Source organism: Diprion similis, chromosome 2 (genome assembly GCF_021155765.1).
Source record: "Diprion similis isolate iyDipSimi1 chromosome 2, iyDipSimi1.1, whole genome shotgun sequence".
NCBI lineage: Eukaryota > Metazoa > Arthropoda > Insecta > Hymenoptera > Diprionidae > Diprion > Diprion similis.
This window is the reverse complement of record NC_060106.1, coordinates 1,245,106-1,260,488: the sequence shown is the minus strand read 5'-3', so window position 1 is coordinate 1,260,488 and position 15,383 is coordinate 1,245,106. Positions and strand designations below refer to the sequence as shown.

Here is a 15,383-nt window from a genome sequence, read left to right as displayed (position 1 = left end):
TTTTCGTTCGTTGCAAGACCGGTATGTGAGACCATACGACTGACTGTCTCTGTCAATCTTTAGCCAATTGTATGCTGGAAAAGAACCATTTTGATTTGCGGCATTTTTGCAGGTGAGGTTGATTGCGAGTCGATCCCAAGAATGCAGAGTCAACGTGATAATTTTTGTGTGCGATTGTGAGAGAAAACGTATGCTGAAAAGCTCTATTAAAAACCGTACTGTGGCTGCCCCTTGAACCCCTGCTAGAAACGGCGCTGTATAATATAAAACATTTCGCGTTGATATAAGAGTAATGATAATTATAAAAATTTGCTTAATCACCGAAAATAGCAATTAATTACTTAGTTATTCATTTACTTGTTCATTAGCTTATTCATTTATTTTTCTACTCATTCACCCCAGATAAATTATTTACATCACGACTCAGTACCGAATTCTAAGATATAAAAAACAAAAATTCGTATTTCCAATACCTTTTATTATTGAAAAACAAACTAAGCAAGATGAAAATTTATTCAAATATATAATTCAGTATTCAAATACATAAATAATGTTATTGCTGAAACACATTTAACGTTTGCTGAAAATGAAGTGGAAATTAATTTAGCGATGGCCACTCAGCTAAGTATACTCGATGCATCGATTAATCGAGTCCAAAGAAATAAGCGAACACGGTTCGATTGAATTGGACAAAATTAATCGATTATTCAAGAATTTCGTATTTTTTCGAGATGGTGCATATGAAACCAAATTTTGAAAATATCAGTATGTAGTCATAGCGGAAAAGTTTTTTGGTAATTTATAGTTTCATTCAAAATATTCTTCAATTTCAGGTGAAAATATTCATTTATCTTTCACTTATTATTATATAAATTAGGTAATTAGTAAGTAAAACAATGATAATAATTAATACTTTGCTCACATAAATTGATATTGTATTGTGTCGTTGATGGGAGTAAAAAACAAAAACCGATTGAATGAAAAATAATCGAGTCGGTCGAATAATCGGGAAAAATAATCGATTATTTTTGGTTATTTTTATAAATTGTCAAATGTAATTTCGTTGAGAAAAGTTACATGAATGCCACACCAGAGTATCTGGGGCCTTCACTCCACCTGCAGTGTACACTGTTCAGTGACTAACATAGAAACTATTAGACCTCCGAATCATACATTCTGCTGTAACTAAAAAGGATGTTTCATTTGTCCGAAATATGGAGCTTCTGATGTGTAGTTCCGTCCATTGGATCGTTGCTTAATTTCCGATTCATTGGGTTGTCAAAAATTTGGAGTTTATACTTTACTATAGATCTGAAATAAAAATATACATATCCATTTACCCTTGAAATCACTACAGAGCCTGTTGTCAAATTTTAACAGAGGATAATGAAAATTAATATTTCAGGGAAAAATATACAACAAGTTTCTTTCAATAAGGAATTTCACTCATTTAATACTTTAATCAATTTTACTCGGGATAAAAAACAACCCAATGGTACACATCAGAAGGTCCATATTTCAGGTTAAAAAAACATCCCCAAAAGTTTCAGCAGGATCCGTGATACGGAGGTCTGATATTCTCCCTGTAAGCGAGAACTCACGCGTTCAACCTCAAAATCTTACCTACTAATCTCAAGCAATCCGCAACGAATTCTTCCTCTATCAGAGTAGTAACGTTTTATTTACGTCTTAGAGATACCAGTGTGGCATGCTAGCGTTGAGCTGCGAGATGGTAATACTGATTATATAAGGCACAGGGGGACACGATGTACCGGTAGCTTTACGCCACCTCTAGAAAATTTTAGCATAGAATGGAGCATATTGGTGGAAACGTATTGGAAAAATGTTTCCTCGGAGACTAAAACATGAGACAGAAACAAATAAGTGTTACTGAACGAGAATAGTTACGGTACATTCCGGGACTTGACTGCAACAATTGTATTCACGGTTTTCTTATCAAAGTAGACGGTATTGGATTTGCTAACAGCGTTAGTAACATTAGTAACTTTAGCTTAATATTTGCTCACCGTCGCATTAAAAAGAAAAACACGGTCGCAAGATTTACCTGCAGTGAGACCTACTAGTCTTTATCGTTTCAATGCAATTTATCATATTTCTCGATGGCGCTGTCTTTTTTTTTGATAATTGACACTCTGTTTTCAAGCTTCTGTCAAAAAAAGCTACCTCAAGGAACAAGACTTGGTTACAGTAATTTTCCAGATTGTGATAGCATTCTTTGGTTCAACGTCTTATAAAGTTTGCGTGCCTTAACTATTTCAACGATAACTGTGGCTGAGTTTGAAAAGCTTGTGGTAGTCTTCTTAGATCGGTTCGCAGTTCGGCCATAGCTTTGTACACAGGCATAGGTTAAGATATTTTGCCATTTTTCGGTGATAGGTACGGTCGCACTTAAAAATCGTTAAAAAACCTTTTTTTAGTAATGCTCTATTTCCAACTAAATGCAACGAGATTTGTTAGAAAATATTTCAATCAAATGGGGTCAAATGTAGGAGCTAGAATTGTGCAATTTCAGTTCTCATAGAGAACTACAATGAATTTCTACGCAATTACAAATTCTGATTCTTAGATAACAATAACATGAAAAATTATCAAACATCTGGCCTAAATATAGCTTTTCAACATTCCATTTCATAGCAGTAGCAAACTAAGTGCATATTACGTAAGTTAGCCAATGTAATACTATGAAAAATTGTTCTATCAAACGATTCCTCATATTAAGCGAAACGAAGAATCTTAAATTTGTGAATTCTTTTTTGCCGAATTAGTATTTTCATAAATTCTGTCCGTGAACTGGAATCCAGCACTGCTGTCGATACTCTTAGACTGTAGTGTACATTGATAATTTTCAAAGAATCTTAACAATAAAATAATTAATTACGTGAACTATAATAATAACTATGAGATGTATTCGAACATTATTCGATATTTCAAGAGGTCTCCCTCCAAAGGAGTCTTTTGTCATCGCTGTATTGAACTTGTCAGATTCTTAATACGTGTAATCTAGTAATAATGCGTAAATTTTAAACTGTGCAGAGAGTGCCAATCAATACTGAAATGGGTACGTAACGGCCTTTGTAACAGCATTTCATTATACAATTAGATATTCTCTTTGGTAAAATCAAAGAAACTGCCAAAACTGTTCATTAATATTTTCGTGTTTGCTGAAGTTATTCTGAAACTCGTCTAGCCATTTAATTAGAATGAGCTTGGTACGGCTAAACTTGAAGATTTTTAGAGGCGGTCATGAGCAAGCACCTGAGACCAGTCCGACTGTATAAACGTTTCTTATGCCGTATACTTATGCTTAGCTTATAATTATACGAACCTTATTGATCGGCACTAGTTTGTTCAGTGCCTAAATTATTCATAGAATATTACGTATGTGAATTTTTACCATATTTCTAATCGTCCTCAATGAATTTAGCACAATAAGGGGAACTATTGGAGTAGCAAATCTATCATAAAATTGTGTTGTTATTATGATTTTTGTGCATTCATATTTCAGAACTCTCTGGCCAATGTACTTCACAATCAACCGTTTCATACTCTATATCCCGGGCTGCTAGATTTTACCTTAGAAAAAGATGAATATATTAACAATTTATTTTCAGATCTGGAGCTCATGACTCGAGAAACCGATTCGACTTATTTGATACTCGGAAATTTATTTATTTTCAGATTCCATGCCACGCCGGTTCTGCAGAACTTTTTATATTAATGTCGAAGACCTTTAATTTTTAAATGCATTAACTGTTGGATTGTTACAGCTCGTCAAATTGATTAGCTTTTATTGAGCAGTTCATGAATGTTGTAAGATTTTAAAGATTTTTAAGCTACAAATAATATTTAAAAAAAAACATTGCTTTCAGTCTTTTTCAGATCGTCATTCACGTAGAGTGTTTCATTTTTGAAAAAGTGTAAAGCTATACCATTGGATTTTTTTTTATTACGTTTTAGCTACTGAAGAGAAACTTTTCAGATCAACTCTCATACCAATGTCACTAGAAGCAAACAGTGAATACTTTTGATATTTCAGAATTCAGTAAACTTCCAGCAACGTCAACTCTAACTGTGCTCATTGCGTATTTTAATTTTTAAATTTATTCAGTTATATGGAAAGCGGATTCAAAAGCATGCTGAGATACAAATCTGCACTTATCGATGCTTTAAGGATTGAATCAAAATTTTTATCTATTATTATGGACTTTTAGCAACCAGCCAACTGTTATTACCCAGAGCTGAGCGATTTCAGGAAAAGGGAAAATTTGCAGAAATTTATTATTTCAATCTCTCTTCGTAAATTGATTTCCAGTTACATGTTCGCTTATCTATAAAATTAAAGTCTATTGATTGTCCTCACCACGAAATGTAGATTGTTGCATTTTTTTGACGATATATTTTCTGTTTATCAGGTGAAAAACGACGTGGCGATAAAAACGTCTTCAGACAAGGTATATCTATTACTCGATAAATACTTTTTAGAATGAGAAAGTTGTCTTTTGAATTTTGTCATTGGAAAGAATATTCATACAAAAGAATGTGGGAGGCCTTGAAGGAGGTGGTCACACTTTCATGTTTATTTTTTAAGTTAACTTTGAGTAGCTACTATTGATATAGAAAGGTTCGCAAATAACGATTTCACGGCAGAAAGGTACTAGTTTTATCTTTTTATTAAAATTTAAAGTTGAAAAAATGGTCCATAATTGTTTAACGACACTCATTTTACTTGATAAGATATTTGTCAACACTTTTCAGATGTAACTTCGAAACATTTCATTGAGTTTCGATAGAGTTTGTTACACATTCTGACTAAGCTGGTTAAGGATGTACAGGTGCGCAGGTCGAAATCGTTTTGGGTTAATAAAAAGGATACAAATTGTTCTCACTTTTATTTTAAATACCTGTGTGAAATTTTGAAGCGATTGTCTGAATCATACCAAAGTTATTTTATTTTTAATTTTTGATGGTTTCTCAATGATTTTTACAAGAAACTGTTAAGTAAACTGGCTCAGTGTAAAATCACGAAACCTTGGATGTAAGATAACTCCATTGTGGTTCAGACAATCACTTCCAAATTTTACAGAGGTTTTGAAAATACAAGTGAGAACAACTTGTATAATAAAATTATCATTGACCTAACACGATTTCGACGTTCGCGCCTGTACGTCGTTAAGAACACATTGCAGACTTTGAGAATTGTTCTAATTGGCAAAGCCGGTTCAATAGTTTCGGCATAAAGTGATGTCAAACGAAAATACAAAGTATTACATGCGGTTTCCCCTTTCTAGAGTCAGATCGTCACTATTCTCCGTTTCGTTACAACTTTATTACATAGTAGTACTTTTGAATCGATCCAATTCCAGTGCCGGAAGACAAGTATTATTGACGGAAGATGCTAGTATATTTGTTGACTGTCGAGATAGAAGTAGTCTTTATAAAATATAGACTGGAACTAATTCTTGGACTAAAAGTTAAAAAATATAGTGTTGTCTTTTTTTTCTATTGGCACCAGTTTACCACCTGTCAATGTGTTTTTTGAAAGTATCAGCACCACAAATTTCGGCTGTAAAGGTTTGAGCAAAAAAATCCCGAATGTACAAAAAAAAAAACGCAGATAAATAGTAATTAAATCTCGAACGAAAATAAAAAATTTTTGAAAGTGAGTGTGCTAACTTAATGAGCTTCCAAATTTGGTCTCTATCCAACCAGATTTAATCATGGCATCACTTCATAGATCTAAATAGACGTGCAGTGAAACTTCAGTTATATGTTTTTCAAGGGGTATGGTCATACTGACGTACAAGTGAGAATAACGTTAAAGGGGCCATTCAAGTATTAGCTGACGCTAAAACAAGGCTAGGCTATTCAGAGAAACGTTATCAAATGTTACACTATAGTAAGAGACATTCCAGGTAAGCGTTAGCTAACATAAGAAATTCAAAGTGCGTGCTCAGAGCCAACACGCCACCTGCTTGACAATAATAAAAGAAATTCTTCAAAAGGAGATGTTAATAATGCATGAATTTCTCAATAGTATAGTATCTTATCAAATAGAATGTTTATTACATGCATTCAGAAAAAAGACAATATAGGGAAGACCAGGGCACGACGAACCCCCTATGCCGCTAATTATTTTTTCTGGCTTTTGAGCACTGGGTACAAGTTGTTTTGATCCATCTCGAACAAAGTCATCATTATTTTGTTATAACTTTGAATTTAAAATAAAATTCTTTAAAATAAAATAATTAAAACAAAAAATTTATTTTTATTTTCTTCAAATAACTCTGCAGTCTTTAATTCTACCTACATTGAATAAACAAAATATCAGTATGCCTGACGTAAAAGAATTATATTCCGGTACAAATGGCCTTTATATCAAATAAAGTTTTTTTTATTCTTTGAAAAACATTTTTTTGTCCTTAAAGAATGTTGTATACTTTAAATCAACACATATTAAAGAAACCTCTAATAATATCTCAATATTTTTAAAAACTTATATTTTTCCAAAACTTTTTTGGAGATCAGTCGTACCCCGGTCACCCCCATAATGTATTTAATACTCAATGAATAATGAATTCACGTCTACTGAACATATTAATGTGTATACATAATTAATAATAATTAATATTTAATAATTGGTATGGATTAATTAGTTTGTGACTATAAATCTGCCATTCCTAGGTAATCAATCGATTTGCCAATAAACTTTTCAAAAAGCGTCAGTTAATGTTAAAAAATAGTTCTGGGCAAAACAAGTAACGTTACGAATCATTATCACTGAGGGTAGGATGCAAAGATTTACAAAAAATGTCTTAGTTAACACTTGAATGACCCTAAAGTGAAACACTTAAACATTTCAAACCTCCGTGATTGCAAAATAAAGAATATATAATTTTCAGCGGTTTTATTATAAGTATAACCATTTTGTCATATTTGCATTCGCCCCTAGTGAAATCGAGTGATATTAATAATTACAGGGTGTCACTGCAGCGTGCGCCCGGGTAAAGTTAATCCAATGACGGTGAGTAAAGAACCTTCCTTTAGACGAGGTGCTAACCTGAACTTTCCAGAACGTGTTTGGGACAGGGATAGGCTTATATGTAAAGCTTCACTATCCAGCGTCAGACAAGTACTCGAGATATCAAAACGCATGCACCATTTAGCGGTTTCGACAAAAAAAATTAGCTGTAATAACATAGAACTGTACAGAGCACTACGGTTGAGGATAGAATACCTACATAGTATAGGTTCGGAAAACGTATAAACGAAACAAACTTACCAGTGTGGAACGTATAACTGAGGTTTCATTGTAATTGTATTTGAATATCCATAGATATGTTTTTCAACTAAATATATGTATATCATTCATGAATTCAAATGGTTCAATAAATTAGATATGGTTAGTGGTTGTACAAGATAGGATAAAAACAAAAATCAGATCGAATCCGATCGAATCATTTTTTCCGCGATTGGAACACAAAATTCAACCATAATGCTCACCACCTTTCTGTAGTCGGGCGAAAATGATAATCGCACCGACAGTTAATTCGTTGTAGTACTTACTCTTTTTTACCCATCATTCATCTATGTTCAGGAAATGAGCAAAATTATGCTGCTCCTGAATCAGACGGAATGATTCCTATTGGACCGCCACCCCAGGCACCATGGCAAGCTTACATGAGAACTCCTTGGGGACGACCTCCACTGCCACCTCGAGATGGAGAGCATCATGTGTTCTACCCAGTACCTCCACCGATCAACATGCCTCCTCCGCAGATCCGGCCTCTTAGAAGTAAGTGGAGCCACTCTCGTACAGAAAAGACTAGTGTAAAACTAAAAACACGACTATTGATAAACACTATTTAGAATCTCGCCATCATTCGATTTAAGACTGTAAATTTACGAATACTGGCGACTATCACTAGTATAGCGTAGAACAGGGTAATACTATTTCAGTATTACTTACAGATGAGTAATACACAACTAATCAATATTACGTTACTCGTGAATGGTAAATCGAATTTCTTGGAAGTTTCGAGACGTGAATTCGCAAATACTGGAGAGTACCCATAAGTAGTACGCTGGTGTACCGCAAAGTAGAGAGCGGGGCTAAATCGTCTCACAGCGCCAAATGAAACATTCTCTTGGAATTAAGGTAATTCAACCCTTTGAAAGGATCGTCTTAGAAAGAGTAAAAAAAATTACAATTGGTAGTGTAAACAAAATACACATTCAAATTATAATCCAATTAATGACATTCAAATTGACGTCAATAACTGACAACACATGTTTTCTTTATTTTTTTAGCATAGCTCTTCGGCCCCACTATTCTCAATCAGTATTATCTTACAATTAGTAGTACACTACTGATGTAGCACAAAAACAAACAGTATCAGTATAAATAATATCAATAGCAGCAGTATGATACTGGTAAGTGGCCAATCGTTATGTACATTTACTGGTATTACTTCATAAATGTGTGGTACTCTCTAGTGTTAGCAAAATCTACAGTTTCAAAACTGCTATAAAACTCGATTCAGTGTGTGGTATACTACTGGTGAGTAGTTACGGCCATCGTAAATCACGGTAACTCATATTACAACTGTACTTATTGGTTCATCCAATAAATAAGGTTATAGTTACGAAATATTAAACTCGCTAACTGTATACCGTGAGTATTTGCATACCTATGTGAGCCATGTAGCGCGCGCTCACTCCACCGTGAGTTCGGGTGTTCGACGACAAAGCGCGCGCTACATGGGCCGCCCGTGCCTGACTTCGGACTGTTTCCTTTCCTCAAACATTTACGGTATTCGTGCCATCAGGGGACCATCAGGGCATACACCTTAGTATAAATAAATATATCATGATAATAAAGTATTTTGCATTCACCTCAAGCGTAGTATAGGATTATACGGAATCATTTAGCTGTCGTAAGGAAACAATTTGATTTTTGTTCTTAAGAGGTCTACTCAACTGACGAACGAAAAGAGGGTTTTATCAAGATTCTTTTTAATAAGTTTTAACTTTAAATATTGATATAGGCTTTGTTAGGCTTTATAAGTACATTTAAAAAAAAATGTATTGATTTTAATTACTTTTTATACATGAAAATCGTAGTTGAAAATCAGTCTGAAAAGAAAGGTACCGTAGGTTGCGGTGTTGATAATTTCTTGGAGATGGTTAACCTTGAACCAAAAAATCGAACAGTTTTAGATTCAGCATGTTAATGGCCTTGGGATCATTCGTACGATTTTTGATATTTCCAAAATAAACAAAATAGCGGCCATTTTTCGAAAAAGTTGAAAAAGACCGCTCTTTTTTGCCATTTTGTGCAAAAAAATATAATTAAAAAAATTTCAAGAAACCCACGATTCATTCCAAGTCCTATAGTTGTGAAGAATATGTGGTTACAATTTCATAAGGATCGGTTCAGTAGTTTCGGAGATTTTATCAACACGGTGTATAAAAACGTTGTTTCGAGAAAAAAAACCGTTCAATCCCCGAACGGGCCTGACGACAGCGCGCAGGTAGCAAGGTAAAGGTAAAAAAAAATATAGTTAGAGTGCTCCGATCGTTATGAAATTCTAGTATAATGTTTTTACATATGTAGGTATACTTTCAAAAAATGTAAAAAAAACGATTTTTTGAAAATCATCAGTTGGGTAGACCCCTTAAATCAAAATATGCGGTTGCCAGTTCCACCCTTTATTCATGCATACGCGACTTCACTTTATTTATACTTATGGAATATGCGTATTTTAAAAACCGCGGGTAAAATGAATGGCTTATTTTATACTCTTTGTTTAAATTTATAAGTACATGCGATGAGTATAAAATGAAGAATTGGCCTGAAGCATTCCACGTTCTTTTATAATTCACATGTCTGTATGGTAGTAGTAGTAGTACATATTATGATTAAATATTATTACTAGTCCACTAATTGCACGAGAACACGCCTTATTTGTTTTCATCGTGGTTGTAATCAGTAAGAAGTTTATTAACTACCGGAAACGTTATGCACCTTTCATAGTGACTACGTACTGTACTAGGTACTTACATTAGGTATGTAGTCACTATTTGGTTAATTTACTACTTGTGTCGTAAGTACTTGAATCTTAGTAGTTTGTTTCGTAAGAGAGCTATTTTAAAAGGCATCAAAGAAGATCTGATCCTTATGTTTGCTCAAGCAATACTTAACATTTGTTTCCAGATCAACTAGAAGAAAGCCGATCACAGCAATGCCGCCAAAATGTAGGGACTGACCATCTTTCCAGCCCCGAATATCACCCAGTACCTCATTATACATCAAAACCTCCCCCATATAATTCAGTGCCGTTAATGCAATCTGTTTGCAACCCTCCGCCGCCTCCCCCACTACAACAGCAACGACAACAGCAGATGCGACATACGCAACCCTATCAAGTTCCAATCTCTCAATCTTATCAATCATCCATGTCATGCCCACCATGGATGAATTAGGAACATGAAGGTGCTCAATCTTAGTAATTATGAACTAACTACAAACAATTATAATAGACGGATAATTATTGTGATACCAAAAATCGCGAGGCGGTATATTTTAATGCAATAATTGATTTATATCAGATGGCCAGAATAAGTCCTGGAACTAGTCTAGATATATATTTAAATTATTTATAGTTAACTTTTTTTTTTAATTACGTTTTTCAGCTAAATCGACTGTAATTAATTTGCTTGAATGTAATTTTACTGAAAATATGGGTGAAAACAGATTCGCTTGTTGAATGCTTTGTTGTCATAAAAAATGTTTTCCGATATTATAAGATATCATGAGCATTATTACCTCTGTTTCTTTCACAATAGCTTGATACTGTCCAGAATTATTAGTCAAAATATAGTGTATTTGTAAATAATTGGAAAAATACCTCAACGCTTGGAACGCTAATATTGCAGTATTACCAGATGAGAATAATTTGTTCTGAATAGTGAAGCCTTGTCATACGAACTACTATAATACTATTTTCCACCGCGTGGCTCAAACAGCACGCGGTTTGATTCATATTCATCTTACTGTTAGTAGAAAATGATAGATTGGTAGATTGGTAGAAATAGAAAATAGAAAAAAAAATCCAGTCAACTAATTTTATGTATAATTGTTTATAAGTTATGAAAAAAATATATTCAGGGAAATTAGTCGATCACATGCTAACAGTGAGTTCATGAACGCCCTCTAGATTGTCGATTTACAGTCGATGATAAGAAATTTAAGTTAACGTCAATTAAAAGTCAAGAGAAACCTCGAAATTTTATTATCAAGTTGTCTCTTGACACCGTCCGTGTCAAAATTTTTGACAAGTACCTCTCGAGTGACTGAAAGATACTGGTTTGCGTTATTCGCTTTGTCAAAGTGCTGAAGCACACCTGTAGACTCAAGTTCCACTTCCTGATATCAACCCTTAAAACACTGGCAGGAATGCGGTTCGTAGCCAGGGCTGAAGTTCGATTTATGTTTTCTAGTACAAACTTATTGAATGAAGATATATATACATAATATGTGTATTCGCATAGAGTGATGATACAGTGTTCAAAGTGGATTACAATATTTGATATCAGAGAAGATAATAAATGGTTAAGGCCGGCGGGCCAATTAGACGGCCAAGATTAAGCCGTTTTCGCGAAACGTTGTACGACGAGAAAAAAACCAATACATTGTTGGATATGAGATAATTTTTTTTAAATTTAAAATACACATGAAACTAACCCTAAAAGTTCATTTGGCTAATTGGATTTTTCCCCGTCCTTTCACTTCGCGAGAACGGCTCAATTTGGCCTTCCAATTGGCCCACCGGGCTTAAAACAATGTGCAATGAGCAAGTGGTGGTTGAAAGAACAAATGTTTAAAGAAAACAGAGAAAGAACAAAGGTGAAGATTAATTTAGGTGGGTGAGTCAGGACGGAGGTGGTTTGCAATCTGGCCGTCATTTTTTACAGACCTGCCGCCAAGGAGTTCAGTACACGATTTACCGTATGGCCCAATCGGTGTCCAGGCGGATAAGTTGGTGATTCCCTTCTGTCCTGGGCCAGTGACTCGTGGTTCTGTTCTTCTTCTAGCAGCAAGACAAGAATGCCCTTGTGGAGTACAGAGACCTCGGTGAGAACTTTTCTCGGCTGACTACTCGATGTTGACTGACTCTTAGCTGTCTAGGATCCCTCAGGTCAGCTCCGTCGGCCTGCCACGGTGGAATTTTGACTTTGATGGGGGCCATTGAGCAATCGTGCCCTGTCCACCTTTGGCGTCGTATTCCTTAACCTGGTTGCTAGTTTGTCGAATTGAATGAGCCACCTTCCGATTCATCTGCAAAGTTCGTTCTGATTGCTGGTTGAATTCGCCGACGCGACAGAGGAATGACTGATCGTGAGTCATCCGTAGCCGGGCGAGAACGGAGCTGAATGCTCGTTCGTAACAAGGATAAGATTTTCTTGAATCTGTAACATGTATAATGGTTAATGCTTCGCGATATCTATTTTTGGTCGACTCTTCCTCAGTCTCGACGTCTTTGAGGAAATTCGCGGACCCATGATGGATATGGTACCCAGTTTGCACTTATTTTCTGTCATTATTAGATTCCGGTGAAATATTACCATTCTGTAAAATTTTTAACACTCTTAAGCCAATTTTTTGTCGAATTCATATTGATTTGAAATAGTAAAATTCAGTCAGCATCTCGGCAAGTTTACTACCAACAAGTGTCTTTAAATGAAGCTATATGCTTACGCGGAGAGGATGGAGTTTGTATTTATCGTATCATACCCGATAGTGCGATCAACTCTACGCTCCTGCATCCGAGCCAGTCGTAGAAGAGTACTATATCCTTACTGATGCACGCACTACCTGAACAGCCGTGATATTTGCCACGATTAGGCTGCACTGCAATATGGGCGTCTGCATGCGTATTTCTACGCCGATTTTTCTATAGAACGTTACTTACTACGTTACTTACGTCGCTTATCCGCATCGCTCTCAGGCAGATAAGATTATGAAGAGGGACGTGAGACAGGCCGCGGGAAGTGCAGAATAGAATAACGAAAGCACCGAAACAATTTTAACGTACTAGCGTTATAATTGAAAGAAAAGCAATGCAAATCGCAATTACAAAATTAATTAAACAAAAAATCAAGACGCTAAGAGCGCAACTAAAGTCGCAGAACCTAATCTCCACAATGTCATTTTTCTTTTTTCTTCAAATAGCGTACATTGAAGTAGGAATTTTTCTTTATTTCGTCACTGTAATTCCTACAAATATTTATACAGGAAAACGGGAAAAAGGTGATTAATTCATGCATATATGTCGCATCGCCGTGGAGTTTGAGATTTTCAAACAGAACTAACTCCAGACAACGCTCTCGATTATCGGCCAATGTTTCTGTAACCTTAGGTCCGAGGTGCCAAGGTTTCGGGCTGTATGGTTACAGAACAGGGGCGTAAGTAGGCATTTAGGGGTTCCGGGGCAAGGACGCAAATTGGACCTCCTGTCTCAATAATGAAAGATATTTTTCTGGAGCCTGTCTTTCCACGCTTCATAAATTTGTTCCGAATAAAACAGTAAGTTATTCGATTCGTGCGTTGTATTCATTGTAAACTAAAATTACCATTCAACCAAGGAAGATATTTCAGATTTCCGACTATACATATTTGGTATCATAATTAATATACATAAAATATTAAATTGAAATAAAAATTTGGAATAGAAGATATCAGAACACTGTTCGATTAGCTAAAATGACATTCTGGCATCTTTTTCGTTTCATACGAAAACAAAAAAGCAAAACATCACAAATAAGATTATAATAAAATATTACGACTTCATTTTTTACCTTCGTTTTGAGGGCTACCTCTACCTCGGTGGCCCCGGGGTATTGCCTCGGATGCCCTCCCTAGCGAAAATGGAGTGTGAATCGAAATGTGAACGGAAGTTTAATAAAGATGTTTGGTAGTGACAAAAATGTATGACGTTGCACCACCACATGCACGTGACAATAAACCCCAAACCAGCGGAACTGAGCCGAATAAGGCCGAGCCGCCCCGGATACCTCTGAACTTGCATGGCCCGGCCGCGTGGGAGCTCAAGAGAAAGAGAAAGAGCAAGAGAGAGAAAGAGAACGAGAGAAGAGCCCTTCGTTTCCACTGAATCCAAAGGTGAGACCACCACCTTCTGCATCCGTTTTGCCATTATCGACTGCAACCTTCCCCCAGACGTCCCCCCCCCCCCTCACACACACATATGCACACTCGCACTCAACTCACACGCACGCTTAGACTAACAAGGGAAGACCGCCATAACCAGGAACCGCATCTGGATGAGTCTTTTCCTATTTTAGTACTTCACCAGAAGTGCGATGTAGTTAAGTGACACGATTAAACTCTCAGCCGTTTACGAGAAAAATTACGAAAAAAAAATCCGACAACGCATTCGAGGACAAATTAGCCGAGCTAGTCCAGGAATTTTAGGTTGTATGTTCGAAAAAAATCATCGGACTGTAGTCAACAGCTCGATCGTGCAAGATCGTACAATAGGCTGCGGTGTTTTGGGGAAGTTCTACGCTTGCTTCAAATTCCAGCCGAATGTCCACCGGTCCGGTTTTCAGCGATTCATTCTGTTTCGAGCAATCGATAACGATCAGGGGCGCGTGGTTTATAAATTCACTTTTCAACAGCTAAGATTCGGCTTTCTTGTTGCCGTAGGGTGTTCGGAACTGAATATATGTTGGGATATTTCGGATGAGAAGGAATGGTTTTGTATTAATCGGTAAACGATAAACGCCGTATGAAACTTGTTCAAGAAAAAATATTTTATTGATACTGAATTAATAACGTGGTTTCTCTTACGCATTCGCCGGAAGACTGACCGCTCCACACACATCCGTCCACACCAGCACTCCTCTCGTCAAAAGCTCAAACCGTCTTTCCCTTAGAGCGCACGCAGGAGCGGGAGATACGAGTTCGATAAACTCATTTTTCCAACACACTCACCGTTTGAGAACTCGTTATTGCTAACAAACTAGACAATAACTGAAATTGCTTTCTCGGCAACGCTTTAGTAAATATATCGGCTCTTTGGCCCTCGGTAGGAACATATTTCACTTCGATGTCTCGACTAGCTACTTTCTCACGTACATAATGAAACTTAATGTCTATGTGTTTTGTGCGCTTATGATACTCTGGATTTTTCGCAAGCTTAATCGCGCTTTGATTGTCGATCCAGATTACCGTTGGTTTGCTTTCGTGCACACCGAGCTCCTCGAATAATTTTCTTAGCCAAACAGCCTCGCGTGCAGCAGCTGTCGCAGCCACGTACTCCGACTCCGTGGTGCTAAGCGTT

The 15,383-nt window shown here is 36.2% G+C and overlaps 1 protein-coding gene across 3 annotated transcripts in view; it reads left to right on the top strand.

The window, feature by feature from the left end:
- Positions 1-11,082, top strand: part of LOC124416408 (trithorax group protein osa-like) — a 150,753-nt gene extending 139,671 nt beyond the window's left edge. For all 3 annotated transcript variants that reach the window (XM_046897431.1, XM_046897432.1, XM_046897433.1), the window contains exons 14-16: positions 4,434-4,472; positions 7,616-7,813; positions 10,235-11,082. In XM_046897431.1, coding sequence (XP_046753387.1) covers positions 4,434-4,472; positions 7,616-7,813; positions 10,235-10,503 — 506 coding nt within the window. In that variant the 3' untranslated portion in view covers positions 10,504-11,082. The remainder of the gene's footprint in view (positions 1-4,433; positions 4,473-7,615; positions 7,814-10,234) is intronic.
- The last annotated feature ends 4,301 nt before the right edge of the window (positions 11,083-15,383 follow it).